General features: G+C 42.7%; 1 protein-coding gene across 50 annotated transcripts in view; it reads left to right on the forward strand.

Moving 5' to 3' along the window:
• SORBS1 (sorbin and SH3 domain containing 1) overlaps positions 1-15705 on the forward strand; it is a 206351-nt gene that overhangs the window by 122676 nt on the left and 67970 nt on the right. For 21 of the 50 annotated variants that reach the window (XM_040071307.2, XM_040071321.2, XM_040071327.2 and 18 more), the window contains exon 1: positions 8947-9086. In XM_040071307.2, the coding sequence (XP_039927241.1) occupies positions 9055-9086 (32 nt within the window). In that variant the 5' untranslated portion in view covers positions 8947-9054. Of the gene's footprint in view, positions 1-879; positions 987-8945; positions 9087-15705 lie in introns of those variants that run through there. The other 29 variants (XM_058421598.1, XM_058421595.1, XM_040071315.1 and 26 more) reach the window with 7 other exon arrangements.

Here is a 15705-nt window from a genome sequence, read left to right on the forward strand (position 1 = left end):
GACATGATTAAAGATGAGGTGTGTCAATACTTACCCTGTAAGTCAAGCTGCAAAGGCATCTCGCTATAGGACGCTGCTGTTAATGTTATTGAGTGAAACAGTAAAAGTGCACAGCCATCTATCAAATCCATGTCAGATATTAACATTTTGACTTAACACTGGACTGGAGTTAAATAATTTCATTTAGTAACCATCAATGCACGCAAAAAAGCATTAAATTTTTCCGTGTGAATTCTGCCTCTGTGTCTGTCTAGCTGTGTATCCTAACTAAGGAATTTGTCTGAAGACCATCTAATGTGTGTTTCTTAATATACATTTACTACCTACCCTTCCTCTTTATTCCTGGCAGCAGGAATTACATTTCATGGTTGTTGTTACCCCTTGTTCCCAGCCCAGGCTCTGTATCAGACAAGCCTATTCACTCATCAGGGATAGCAGCATAGATGTGTTTGCTTCTTCTTTTTGCATTTTGCAAACTAGTATACTAAATGAAGCTGAAATCAACAGCGATTTACGTTGCTAAACAGACTATAGGTTGTAAGGAGGCGTGAATATTTGTGCTGTTCAGCTTTCCTTGCTGCTTGAGAGGGAATCTCTAACAGAAAGGCAGGAAAACAGATGTGGTCTCAGCCGTCCCTGGAGACAACCATAAATATTGGTTCTCACACAGAGGATGCTCGTATGCGGGTCTGGGCAGACTGATGTTTATACTAACTATGCTATGCTTCCTGCATGGTAAACAGAGGTAATTGTTTCATCTAAAAGTAGCATTATTTCTATGAATGGCATATTGCTTTGGTACAACCCTCTCTGTAGATGCATTGGACAGCAGTACTAATGGCACTAACAAGCATTTTCTTTCTCTTTGACTTTTGTTAGGTATGAGCTGTTATGTAGCAGTTGCATGTGAAGAGAAGACAGAACACAAGTCATTGTCAGAAGACCCTGCCTTGAGCTGGGCCTGAAAGTTCATCCAGCTGACTCGTGTGAGTAGCCTGAAAATGAGGGGAAAGAGCACATTACTGGGAGATGTTATCCTCACTTGAGGAGCCTGAATCACACTGGGAGACCTTATCCTGACTTTAGGCAGCAGAATCACATCTGTCTCTGTCACTTGTAGTGAAGGAGTTTTTCATCCTAGCAGCAGCCTGCCTTGGTTGTGCAGCAGAAAGCTGTATGATGGCAGGAGGAAAACTGTATTACAGAGGCTTTTTTTGGTATGTGAGGCAGTCAGAAGCTCCAGGTCTTGAAAGACAATCTCCAAATGCCACTTTTGTGGTGATTCATGGATGCATTAGATAAAAGATAGTAGTCCCAGAAAGAACTAAATTCACCTTTGCTGTGACCAGATGTATTCCTATCTGTGTTTGTGACATAATGTTTACTGTGTGCATTTGTTACATCCTCCTTCCTTATTATCTGCGTTTGTGCCGTCTTTTTCTGTTTATTTTGATGCTAGTGCTAGTAAATATTCCATGCCTTATTCCAGGTCAGAAACAGATGGAGGTAGTGGGATTTTGGAATTTCCCCTTAGGATGTCTGTTCTGGGGAGCCTGTTTGTTATCAGGAAAGCAAAGGTCAACGCAGCAGTTACCAAAGACTGAATTTCTGGCTTTGCATAAATAGTACATACAATGCTTTTTGGCTACTTCTTTCTTTACCTGGTGTTTGTCTCTACGCCAGAGTCACATCCATACTGTCATTATGATTCTCAAGGGTTGCTTATGTCTGTCTCCTTTGGGGATATACAACCATTCCAAGTGAGGCTGCATCAGCCTCTTGCATGCTGAACATGCAGAGGCTGTTATTAGCTGTTGGTGCTGTCTTTTATAAATTACTTCTCTCTAAGGAATTAAAGTTCAAGTGTTTGAGAGGAAGCTGGAAAACCTTTTGGGATCTATCAAGCCAAATTTTATGTAATTCTCCTGCTACTGCCTTATGAGCAAAATAACATTGACCCCACTGTTGAACTGTCACAGTGGGCTGTTTTACACCCTGAACATGAGCCTGTACTTTGGCTGCAAAAGGGATGGAAGCTCTCTCCCTCCAGTCTGACTGCTTTAGAGGGAAGAGAATGTGATACTTGGTTCTCTTCCAGGCAGAAATACTCAGTCAGGCATTGATCTGGAAAAAGAGCATCTCCAAGAAGGCTTGATTCTCAGAGACATGCCTGGGAGTCTCTGTGACTCATGCTTGTGCTATGGCTGACCTGTGTCATCAGCCAAGTGATGACATCTGCATTTCTTTCTTCCCTTATTTGTGATGCCTGCTCAGTCCTACTGGCTGTAGTGTGACATCAAGGCCTAGCACATCTATTCTGCAGAGGTTCATAGCATTGAGTACGAGGGCCTGAATAGCCCATATAGGAGTTTGAAGGAGAACAACTTACTCTGTTCCAGCTTAGGTGGAGCCCAAAATAGCCCTTTTTACAATAACTTTTTTATGTGAGAGAAAAATGCATACTACATCAATGCAGTATGCATTGATCTGCAATGCAAAACAGTTCCAGGCCTGTCAAGATGGACCAAAGGCACAGAAGGGGAAGGAAAATATCTAACCGGTGCACCGGAAAACAAAGTTAATCTGTGAAAGCACAGTCGGTTTATATTGACTGAATCTTTTGTTATCATAGGTGAGGGAGTCGGTGTGGAAAACACTACAGTAGGTCCAAAGCTCAATAACTGAGAAAAAGTGCCCTTAGTGTATGTACAGAACTGTTGGAGAGTTGCTAAAAAGTTAAAGACATTCTTACTAATGGCCAGATTTCCCAGAGCCTGCTGGTCAATAGCTGTTGCCTTATTCAGTTCTGGAATTTGTTGCTTTGGAGAATGCTGAAGGTTATTCAGACAAGCTGCTGTAAGGTGTAACGAATCATCTTTCACAACTTTCCCTTGGGTCAGAGCAGAACGTCTTCTAGAGGAAGGTGTTGCCCAGAATGCAATTTTGGTTCCAGCTGGTTGGTCACACCACCCCCACGCTGGCTCTGCCCATCAGAGACTGTGATAGAGGTTTAAATGATGCAGCACTGTGCCAGAAACCAGAGCAGTAACAGTGAGAGTGAGTTTAAAGAAATGAGGAAAATGGAGTTTTCATTTTTTTCCATTGAATTTTTGGGAACAGATGGAGTGTTGATGAGGCAGAGATTCTGGAAGGGACAGTGTGTTTCAAACATTTTCCTTAATGTCTTCCCAATCTGCTCATACACTCATAGTTCCTCCCTGTTTGGCACAGGGCAGCTAGTTCAGGATGTGAAAATTTCAACACCCCCAGCTTCCAGAGGTGGATGTCCCCCAAGGCCGGTTGAGCTGTGTTTTTTGGGCTATGGAACTTTTGATGCAAAGGGCCGTGGGAGCAGCTCATGGCCTGATGGGCAATGTCTTTGTTTACTTCATTCTAAGTCGCTGAAATGAAGGATCTGGTCTTTCTGAAGAGAGACAATGACCCTGGAGCATCTTAAGTGAGCACTGTACTGATCCTATTAGGATCAGTCCTGCCTCTTCTAAACGACCAATGTGTTTTCTTTGGGGTTTTGTTTTTTGGGTTTTTTTTTAAATCTGGTTAGAGGCCAAGAAGAATCTAATCAGAGCCCAGCAGTGCACTGAGCAGCAGTCATTATCATTACTTAGTCATCCAGTTGCTGTTTCTTGCTGTGACAAGAAATGTTTGTGTGGTTGGGAGTTGGAGGGATGAGAGAAGATCAGCTTTTTCTCTTCTTCCTCTTGGAGAGGTTCAGTCACTTTTCCTCTCAATGCACCTGTACCAAAGTGTTGCCCTTTGAGGACAGATTTAAGGTAAAATCTTGAAAACTCTGTGACAGCCAGTTTATGGGAGATAAATCAAAAAGAAGGGGGAATTAAAACCATCTATAATTCCTAAAGGAAATTACTTTCGGCTGTGAACTGTGAAATATGATTACTCTCTCATTAGCTTTCACAGTTACAGATGTAGCTGGTTAATAATTCCAGCCAGCTGGCCAAATTAGAATCCAAACTTCTCCTCAGCCTCTTGTTTTAGGCTGGGTTTTTGCTTGTTAATGACACACACAGTGAATACATTGGGCAGAACTGCTGGGACTTAGTTTCCGTGAATGCCCAGGCTTCTTCTGGAAGGCATGTTGCTTCTTTTGGCTCTGTAGTTCTGTTCCTGGAGAACAGAATATCAGCTGTGGGTAGCCTGATTTGATAATCATTTGTCTTTAGCACTTAGGGTGCAGGTAAAACATTGCAAGAAAATACTGAGATGGAGAGGCAGCACAGTTTAATTTTCTTTTCTGCTTCTACAACACCCCTTTTTTACTGCACTCCTCTATCTCCTTTTTTTACTCTCAGCAACTTAGCAAGTCACTGTCATTGGAAGAGGCAGTAAACTCAGGTGCTGGCACAGAGATCATGCTAATTTCTAAGTATTCTCTGTCTAAAGAGAAATTAGAGAATTTTGCAAAAATCAGCTTCCTTCTGTGTCATATAGGAGATAATTTTTGTCCTAACAGTACCTTAAAGTCAATTTAAGCTCTACAACACAAAGGTTGAGAGCAGTGGTAAACAGCTGGTGCTGTTACAGAAGCTTTTAATATTGATTGGGGACTATTTTGTTACCTTCACGGTCAGCAGTGCCTTTCATTGACTGAGGTGTTGGTTGGATCAGCAAGCATGGCTCTGGGCTAAACTAAACTTAGCAAGTGTCTGTCCTTTTGTAGTAGAGGAACATAAGCCTGGGTTCTCCTGCCACAAGCAATCCAACGATCATTGAGTATAATCCTTGTGTCCCACACCCCAGTTTGGCACATATGCCACAAATCCCAGAATGCAAGTTTTGCTTCCATTTTGCCCGAGTGTATGTGGCAGCACAGGGTACAAAGGGCTGGAGATGCTTATGTGTAAGTGAGGATGCATGTTTTGTCACTTGTCTTTCCTTTCCTAGGATGGTCCTTAGAGTAAACGGAGCTGAACCCCAAGGTTTTCCTTTATAGTGTGCAGTTAGCAGGTCCTGAATTGCACAAAATTGCTTGGACTGGGGTCAGCAACTATTCTAGGCAGAGGAGCAGGTTTACACTTTCTTTTATGCATGTGAGTTAAGATAGGTTAGCAGATCAGTAGGAGCTGGGAAAGAAGTGCTACTCAGGTGCCTGCTAAAGAGCTGATCACTCCCAGCTTGTGTGGGTGTAAGAGAGCCTGTCCAGCTCCCGTGGGGTTCTGCAGTCAGAAAACAACAGCAGCAAGTGCCATGCCTCTCACTGAAGTTTCCCTTAAGACCTCTTGCTGGCCCTTAACTTCTGTCCTAAAGACTTGCTCCTACTGACAGATTAAGCTCCTATCTAGAGCTCTTAGGAGACCTGCATGCATCTTTCCAAGGAATTTTGCTCAGTCTCTGGTGACAGTCTGAACCCCTCATGCTGTGCAGACTCAGCTGGAAGTGCTTCCCGAGTCTTCATGCAGTTGGAAGGAGCAGCCTGGCAGACTGTAAGGATTGCTGATGACAGTATTTCCTTCTGTGGTGGTGCTGCTTCCCTTGGATTTCAGCTGGGCAGGACTGAGCGGCAGAATTCAGGCTCGGGTCAAGGGGATCTCTGTGTTGGGAGCTTTGGGGCAAGGTAGGGCTCCTCTTTTACAGCAGGGAGGGTGCTGTAATACTGTCCTAACCAGAACCTGGGTGGCTGTTTCATAACAAAGCAGGGCAAGGATGTTGGGTGAATGAGTTTGTGCTCATTGATGTTACTGGGTGGAACTCTGGCGGCAACGTGTTATTTTGGCTGAGTTTTGTTTTGCAATTCAAACCCTGGAACTGAACTAAAAGCACTAGCATGATGTAAGTTTTGCTTGCCTTCCTTCTCCATCTGCAGAATCAAGTAACTTCAATTACTTCTGTTTAGCATTTCCCAGATCTATCAAAAGTACCTCCTTTCCTAAACTGCATGTCACAGCACCTCCACCTTATTCTGGTAGCTGGAAAGCCTAGTCCCATAGCATATTGGGGTGGCATAAATGAACTAGTATAGCTGTGTGATATTTATCAAAATAAAAAATTAAAAAACAAAACAACAACAACCACACCCCCCCCCAAAAAAAAAAACAACCCACAAAAAACTCAAAAAACCCCACAACCAAACCAACCAACCAAAAAAACCCAACACCCAACTGTAAGGATTGTGCAACAAAACTTTCCAGGGTAACTTGTAACTGTTAAAATTACTCCCTCTGATGAAAGCAGTTTTGTCCAGTGGCTACTAGAGCAGGTGTCCAGGATATCCTAGAACCAGCATCTGCTTCTGTTATGCCAAAGACTTCCTTTGTTGAGAAAATTAGTTTGTTCCTTTTTGCTATTTCCTTCGGCCATGATGGTGAAGTTATTTTTCACAAAGACGTGGTATTATGGGGTAAAACACAGCAGAGATTGTGCAACAGCAGATACCAGGAAAATTGCAGTGCATAGAACATTAGTTCAGTGGGTTGATGGTAGAACATCAACACTTCATAAGGCTTTTTATCCTGCACTCAAGGTTAACTTTAGAAACAACAGGCTCTGTGGCCCTGCAGCCAGGCAAAGCTTGCTGCTCTTTACCCAAGTGGAATTCTGTGAAAATTCTGTTTTCCATTCAAGTGGTGATCTCCACTCAACAAGAACTCCTCCCTCTTTGCCAAGCTGTTTGAAGGTCCTCTAAGTTGGTTTTCTGCAAAGACCAGGAAGGTTTCAAGCCCCATCTTGACATGACTCTCCTACCTTTGGACCTGAGCCAACTTCTGGATCCCCCCCTTACTTTGCCTCTCCCTAGGTGCCATGCTTTCATTCACTAGCTGTTATTTTTACAGTATGTTTTTTTAATTAGTTATTTTTCTTACCTGAAGACAAACTATCAGGGGCTTGTTTAAAAACCCCTGCTACACAGCAAGTAAGGCTTCCAACTGACCTGCTCTCATGAGGTCCAGGCTCCACAACAGATTTGAATGAGATCAAGGGGGTTGTCTTTGGGTTGTGAGGGGTATCTCCTGTTGTATACTGTGTTTCATGTTGTGTAAATAACTGTTTCAAATAATTGGAGCTGGTGATGACTGCACATTTCACTTTGGACAATGTGAGGGTTTTTGTTGGCTTTTCTGGTTTGTTTTTGAGAGCCACATGGGGTTAGGTTTTCTTGTTTGGTTGATTGGTTTGCTTTTTTTTTTTTTTTTTTTTTTTAAAGAGGAGAGTAGGATCTGACCACTCAAAACATACATACTGTTTTCCATCACCCTTTATTCTGACTGTTGATATGTGTGAAATGACCCTCTTCCTCTTCCACCCAAACCAAACACCCCTTAAATATAAAGGCAGTAGAATCTAAACCTAGATTCTGGCCTGACTTTTGCTAATAGTGTCTGGTATCTGCTGTGGTAGATGAAATCAAAAGCCCAGGTACAAGCTCCTCAGCATCAGTCTTTGGGATGTGGTAGTAAATGTGGGCTCCAAAGTCCTTTGTTTTACTCTAATAAGAACTACCAGTGCCATGTTCACACTGAGGTTTGGGATTGGTTGGTCTTAAATGAAGTAAAAGAGAGGAACATTTCCCAGCCCTTTTTGAAAGCCCCTTAGCCGATATACCAAGTCAGAGTTGTGCTGATTTTGGTTTACAAGGAAATGCTTCCTTTGGTGGTAGGTAAGTATTGGGATGCTAAAAGATGTATTGGGGAGGAAAGAGGAGAGCTTGTGTTGCTGACCCTACCTGAGTCAGCACTTGACAGAGCATCAGTATGTGTTTATATATGTAGGCATTTGGAGACCTTTGCTCTGTGTCCTTTGCTAACATTTTATTGAAAGAATCAGTAGTGTAAGCTCTGATCTACAAAGTCAACTTTGCTCTCTGCCCTTCTGCAATCAGCAGCTCTTGCCATCTGTGTTGCTTTCTAGGTCTCATTTGAATGCTGAGGTGCTCGTCTTGCAATAATTTTCAGTACATTTTATCAGTCTGTAAGTTTGGCAGCAGATCAACGCTCTTATGTGTGTATTTGAGGAATCAAAATCCAGAGACAGGCTGCAAGTAGAGATACAGTGGAGTGTCAGTCATGAAAGCCTGTGCTGGTGACAAAGGATAGTACCAAGAGGCTTAGGGGCTTCCTTCAGATTTTTTCCACTTTTAAATTACTACTTGGTCTTGCATGAGCTAGCCTCCAAGGTCTGAGTTGAGGAAGCCTTTGTCTCAGTTGCTTGCGTTGTAGACCCTGGCTGTGGAAGGAAGGGTGGTTCTGTGCTGCAGTTTGCCTCCCTCACCAAGAGGCTGCCCAGGCCTAGGGATGTGTGAGGGTACCCTCACTTTCCTAAAAGCTGGCATCACCTCTCCTCCAGGACAAGTTTTAGGTTGCCAAGCCACACTGTGGTGGGGATACTCCACTCTGGGGACACCCTAGTACAGCTGATGGCTCAGAAGTGTCTTTGGTGCCTGTTACAATGCTCATGGAGTGGGCCTGTAAAACGTAGCAGCCATACAAGCAGTTTCCTCTTGTGTCATGTCAGGTATTTATGCTACAAATCTCAGCTGCCAAAGGCAGAAACTTTAGCTGCTCCTTCAACTTCATTGAAATACAATCTACCATGTCCAGTGCTAATGAAAATTTTCCTCCCTTGACACATGGATGCTGCCTGATTTAAAAATACAGAAAAGTACTTTTTCAAGTACTTTCACTGTAACTTAACATCCCTTCAATGTCTTTCTGGCACTTTTCAAGTGCATCTCATACCAATACTACCATGGAGTGTCACCTCCAACCTTTTTCCTTTCCCCAGCTCCAGAACTGCAGGAAGAGACAGTGCCCTTCCTGATGACAGTGGCAGGGGAGTGACAGGCAGGCTGGGTGGGGGTGGCTGTTGGCGAGCAAGCCTAGTGACAGGATGGGATGACTAAGAATCAGCTAGCTAATTAAAGCACAGCAGTAGGAGGAGCAAAGTATTTAAGGGTGATAAAGGGAAAGAGAGATGCCTCCACAAATTTCTTACACTTCAGCAGCCAAGTGACTGGGCAGCACAGTGGAAGTTTTTCTTAACTCTTTCGTGCCTCTTGCGGAGTGAAATCAAGAGACTAAGAAAATGGCTCCATTGACTGAAAAGCCTGAATCGAGGTAAGGACACCAGTATGGTTTTTAGTCACAGTTAGTCACATCTACCTCTACTAGACCTGCTATGAGCTGATCTCCCAGGGCTTTATATGGCTCTGGCATATGCTAATATACACTGAGTGGGTAGGTGTGGTGGGCAGAGCACACTGATTTTCAGAAGTCTGCTTTCATTTGGATAGGTATTTTCAGTTGCTGGTTGGAAAGAGGCAATGTCAAGGTAGTCATTACATGGGTTTGTGTTCTCATTAAGGGAAATGGACATGTCCTTGCCTCCTTACCCCAGTGACTGGATCTTTCTCCTAATTATTTTTATGGGAAGGAGAGATTGAAAAGAGTTTCTGAATGTGGATTCTGAGGCAGTTACCAAGAGGAAAGTGAAGAGAATGGATGTGGAATTCCCAGCAATATATGTATTTGTCACCTGAGGCTGGAGGAGTTCAGAGGGAAGTAAAGATGAGGATTGGCTTTTGGAATGTAACTTTTTGCTATTTCAGGAAACACTTGGGATGTCAGACTCTTGCTTCACCCATCAGTTTGGCTTTCTGTGAGTGTTTTCAGTAGTGAGTAGAGAAGCAGTCACTGTGTCTTTCCTTCTAGCATGTAGGTGACTCTAGAGGCAGTACAGTCCATCAGGATTAGCAAGCCAATGCTCCAGCCTGAATTCCCTGGCAGGCACAAGTTTGCTGTCTGGCCTTGGATGTGTGACAGTGGCCAGCCTTCGGAATTTTGCTGGGACCATTTTGTGTCTAATATCCAGGCAGATGAATTAGTCCCCTGGCAATTTTGGCTTGCATAGCAGTGCTTTCAGGTTGGAAAAGGCTAAAGAAAATGACCCTATCTCATTTCAGCTTGTTTCCAGCTAGGCTTGTCAGTGGTGTGTTGGCAGTATTGTACGCCTGGCTCCCTGTGTGCTTTGGTCAGACTTAGCTCTGTGTGGTTCTCTGGAGGTTGCTGCAGTTGTGCATAAATGAGGCCAGCTCTCAAACTGATTTTTCTTATTCTGAAACTATAAAAAGCAACCACCTGTAAGACTGATACCTGTAAGGCTCTGTTACACTGTGCCAGATCAGCTGGTTTGGGATGTTGCATAGGATAGAGGCCCAAATCTTCCATCTACAAAATAAGACTGTCACCTATATGTCTTGAAAAGTATTAACTGTTGCTTAGTGAGTATTTGTACAGAGCTTCAGAACAGCTAATGCTAGAAGAGGTTGTAACTAAAAATTAATACTTGGTGTGGTTGCCATAATGAGCACTCATTCAGGCCTGCACAATTCCTCTGCCTTACACAACTGGGAATCTCAGGATGTGTCTGGAATGGTATAAGGTGGTCTATATCATTAAAGCATCGAAAGTATCTGGTTTATATGCCAAAGGTGCATCAGAGTCTTCTCTCTACCCTATTTTTTGTGAAATGTTTGTAAACTAGATTTGAACTTTGAGATACTTATCATCCTCTAATTGGTATTTCTGCTTAATGCAACTTCCTCTTATTTACTACTTTACTGTTTGTGAGTGTGAGAGAGGTGAAGACAGCCTTTGTAGTCTTTGTTATACAAAATCATGCAAGAGAAGCTGCTGGATGTTGTTTAGATGATCTAATTGATTTGTATTTATAGAATGCCATTCACTGTAGTAAATGCAATGCAGTGTTTGTGTCCCGCAATCCTGCAGTCAGCTGAATGGATTCATTGTTATACATAATTAGGGCTTCTGGAATTTGGGTCTGTTTATTTACAGCAATTGTTCTGCCGAGGCACAAGTGGCCCCATATCAGAGAGAGTTAGGGGCAGTACCCAGAGCATCCCAGCTGCACAGCTCTTACAAGTAGTCTCACAACAGCTTGAACTCAATGAATCCTCCATTTCTTCCAGCTGAAGTATAAACCCAGCATCCTCTTGGCTAGGTGCGGTCAATGCAGATTGAAAGGTTTTCCTTTTGCAACAAAGGTAAATCGGGTGTCATGGAACGAATTACCCCTTACTGTAAACAAATTCCGATTTCAGTAGTTGTGTGCTCCTTGCCCCAGTTCCTCTGTGAATCTCAGCTAAGTGTCCTCACAATCCCAGGCTGTGGTATGCTGTTAAGTCGTTTACAGCCTTCCCCGGAGCTGGCAGCCTGAGAGCTGTGCCCAGTGAGCTCCCTTTTATAGGATGTACATCAGTTTGTTTGTAAACTGCTTCTATCTGTGTGATGTGATCATACATATTGCAGATAAATCTGAACAGAAATCTCAGCTTCTGCTGCTGTCAAGTGCTGTGCTTTGTGTCTTCTGCTAAGATGGAGATGGATTTTATTTTAAATATGGTGGAAAATTTGGTTTTTCTTTCTGAAGTTTCAAAATGTTCATGTGAGTTGCTTGGGCGTCTGGGTGTGGTGGAAAGGCATTTGTTTCTTCAGCTGACACCCATGATACGTGGGCCAGGGCTACTGTCACCATATCTCAGCTGTCAAATACTAAAGACAGAGGGCAGTCGTGACCGACTCAGGAGGAAGTCAAAGCCCTGTTACAATGTATTTAGAGTCTAATAGTCAGGAGAAGAAATGTTTGTGACTGTGGGGCAGGGATGTGAGCAGTTCCTTATCCAGAGGGAACGGGTGGTAAACCGCATGTCGAGTCTGTTGTGAGCCAAACAACCTTCTGGCCATTTTTCAAACCTGCAGTCTGCAGCAGAGCCGGAGGTTGATGGCTCAAGCAGGAGCCACCTTTCATCCACACAGTCTTCCAGGTATAAGTCAGTGTTGTTTAATGAAGGCTTTGTGGCTAGTATGAGATTATTCCAGTTTGCAGAGGGGGTCCTATAGACATCAAATCACTATCTGAACTAGCACTAGTCCTGGAATTAATTTTAGTATACAGGTCAAAGATAGAATGGACAACAAGAGATGATTTACCTTTTCAACCTTGCTATTCAGCTGTTGGCCATGTCAGCCGTAGGCTTTGCTCGCTGGCTTTGTGACGTTAAGTGGAGTTTAGACTTTGGCCTGCCGACCTTTTAAAGTCTTTCACTATTTGCCAGATTTTAAAGAGATGAGTGACAGCATGCCAGTCAATTTCTTTGGGAATGTGTTACAATCCTAGAAGCTAAGTAGATAAAAAAAATCCCACAGGAATGCTTGTTTACAGGTTTGCAAAAGGAAGACTCAGAGGTGCAATTGATTTCTAAAAATGCATGGATAGGGGTGAGTGCAAAGAGGAAGACCTGCTTAAAGAGAAAAATTGTGTTGGTGCAAAACAATTTAGCTGTAGCTGCTCATGAATTTAATTTAGGTTGCAAATGAGAAACAGCATTCATGCCTTAAGAGGAATGAGTTCTGGAGCAGGCTTCCAGGAAGAGCAGTGGAGGTGGGAAACTTTAGCATTTTTAGGCTGGAATGTGAAGTGTTCTTGCTCAGGGTTGTATGACACAGTTGCCTGCAATAGCATGGGAGTAGGCTGGATGACCCAGGAGATTCTTTTCTGCCCACTGCTCCACAAGTGATGACCTTGAACTGAGTTAACTCAGGTTGCAGTAAACTGTTTACTCTGGAGTTGATGACTGTAAGGTGACTTAGTTCAAAAGCATCTCTGAATTCTTAAAGCTGTATCTCCTGGTTTACATTTCCTATTTAACTTTTATTATTAAGAGAGGCACATTCCCCATATATTGCACAAAAACTGGCACCTATGCCCCAGATAACTTAAATTTGCCCATTTGGAAGGCAACAGACATATGCTATATTTAAAGGAAAAAAAAAGAAGAAGCAGTACTGCATTTGAAATTTGCTCTTTGTTTGTTTTAACAGCTGTAAGTTCAGTTAGTTATAAGAACACCTTATCCAAGCTGGTGTGTAATTATGCCATTTGTTTAATTTAGTGAGCTTTCAGTGCTGTCTCTCTCTGCTGTTTTCACACTTGCTGGAGAATGTGTGTGTAAGCTGTTGTCTTGTACAGAATTGGTGTGATAATTCTATGTGCACTGCTTGCTTACTCACAGTCTTTTCATGACTTTTATTCTTAGGAGCATAATTTCTTCAGAAGGAATGACAGGATGTTCTTTAACCCTTAAAATAAAAATTACAGACAACGTGTTTCAGTATTCCAGAATAAAAGAGTACTGATAATTGAAGAGAGAGCTGATTGCCTGGGTTAACCTGAGGTGCCTGCTTTATTCCGAGGTTTTTTTTTTCTTGTCACATTTTATCTGATGCAGAGTGACAAGTGCACAGGAGATGTGCAAGTTCCTTTGGGCAGGGGAACCTGCTGGTGGGAGGCACTGACTGCAGTGCAGCTCTTTGCCCACTTTCCAGATTTGGGACTCCATATTGCTGACATGGCTTGTTGAAGAGGAGCATTTGGGAAAGGGGCACTGATGGCATTGTGAAAAAGGGTCTGAGCTGGGGTGAAACAAATGAGTGCTATCAGTGATGCATAAGACCTGACTGGGTGAAAAGTAAGTTTTGTGATTGCTAATCATCCTTTCAATATGAAAGCTTACAATTTTTCTGATAGCCTCAATTCCTACTTTATACTAATATAAATAAGAATTTGATTTTTCTTTTAAATGCAGCCACAAAACACTTAAAGCTCTTGTATTTAGAGAGAAAACTTTGAATATGTGAAAAACTTGAAACTGAGAAAAATAAAGGAGTCTACATCTCAGGACTATAAGGGACCAGCACAATAAATTTTGAATGTTCATCTCACGTCTAGCAATTGTTTTTAAATCCTATATGAGTCACCGGAGCTGTCAATAATAACAAGGGAAGAAAGGAAGTTACTTTTCCCCACACTCACATTAGACCACCAAAAATAACCACTGTCTGCAACTCTTAGCTGAGATACCAGTGACTTAAGAGCATGTGTCCTTGCTCAGAACTATTAATGAGCTGTTTGTTACCCCCTGCCTTTGTAGGGGGAGTATTCAAACCTTTAGAGCATGTGAGATAATCCAGACAGGCTGTACAGAAGTGGTTGCCACTTATCTGCATTCCTCCTAAATAGGCTTCTGAACGCACTGCTCTCTTTTCCACACCAAGTAGGGAAGGGACTGCAGCCTTGGAGAAATGTGCCGGGGGTGAAAGGGAGGAAGGAAAAGTTAAACATCTGTCTAGAGGTAGGACTGAACTGACAAGGAATTGGTGGATGTTATGTATGGACATTGGCGTGTTCAGGGTTACAGCTGCTGGCTTATGCCCTGAGGAATTCATTGCCTTTCACTGTGTCTTACATGTGTGCAGCTTTGAAGCCTTTGTTGCTATGTCTGTCACATTTCAGGAAAGGCACTAATTCCAGTCTGGTGAGGACACACTGGTTAGCTGCTTGGAGCAGGGGGCTGGAAGGAGACACGTGGCTGCTTTGCTTTAGAGTATTTTTTCTAGTATTGTTCTTTTTTTCTTTGTCTGATCTGACCAATAGGAAGTTCCCTGTTTCTAACACTGATGTGAGGGACTCATTCTTGGTTTCCTTTGAAACGCTCTTTTCTGAAGTATTGCTGTGCATCCTGTGTGTGTCTAAAGGAATGGCTTAGCCATGTCTACAGGAAATTCTTGAGGGGAACTGGAAGCAGCAAATGATTCCAGACCCACCTGTGTCCATGGTCAGCCTGTCTGCCCAACCTGGCAGGAACTAATCTGCCTATGGATGTACCATCAAACGTCCATAGCTTACTGCATGTGCCTTCCAGCTGTTAGAGGCCACTGCTTGGCTGCAGCAGCGCTGTGGAGACAGATGTGTTATCTGGCTGGACTGTCCATCTGATCCCAAGAGCATCCTTAGGACTGAGATAGGCCCAGTAGGACTTCAGTGTGGGGTTTGGGTTAAGTACATGGAAGACAGATACAATAACTCTGTAGCCCTGATGCAATGAGGTGCCAAAGCATGTTCTCAACTCCAAACATGCACCATAATTTTGTCAATATAAACAGGAGTTATTTCTACTTGCATGTGGCAGATCTGTGTGCAGATTCTCACCTGATCAAAATCAACTTGTAAATGGAGTTTCTGGAGTTAGACCAACACAGGGACTCAGGATTGGTAACTCTCACCCTGAGCACGCTGAATCCGTTCTGTGTATGGGAATTTGCACTGAGCACATGTTTGAGTGCTTGAAGGAAATTGATTAGCTTCACAGTAAGTGAACACTGGATGCTTGTTATTTTAATTGAATTCCATAATTGCTGGTAAGTGTGGGGATATGTGGAAAAGTAATTTTTCCAGATCCAATCTAGATCTAATGAGTTTGTACACATCTTCCATTTAATTTTAGTAATTTTTCTTTAATTATCACTTCATTTTTATCCTCAAATCACTTGTTTGTAAAAAGTAATTTAATCTATTAATGTTAAATAATTATGCTTCTTTTTGGTGTGAATTCTTTCCTAAATGCTTTTCTTAATGCAGTGAAGGTCAGTGCTTCACACTGTAAGCAATGTCAAAGCTAGAATCAAAAAGACATCACTGAAATCAGAGTTTTATGGCAGTTGTGATGTCACCGTTTCCATACAAATGAGACTTTTTAAAAGGGTGAAGCATGTTGTCACAAGTTTAATTGCTCAGGTACTGCCATTGTGGGAGGAGAAATGTTGCTCTGGCATTGCAGCAGCAGCGGACCCTGCCTTTGCCGAGACTTTATAGCCAGTA

This window comes from Hirundo rustica, chromosome 8 (genome assembly GCF_015227805.2).
Source record: "Hirundo rustica isolate bHirRus1 chromosome 8, bHirRus1.pri.v3, whole genome shotgun sequence".
Lineage (NCBI taxonomy): Eukaryota > Metazoa > Chordata > Aves > Passeriformes > Hirundinidae > Hirundo > Hirundo rustica.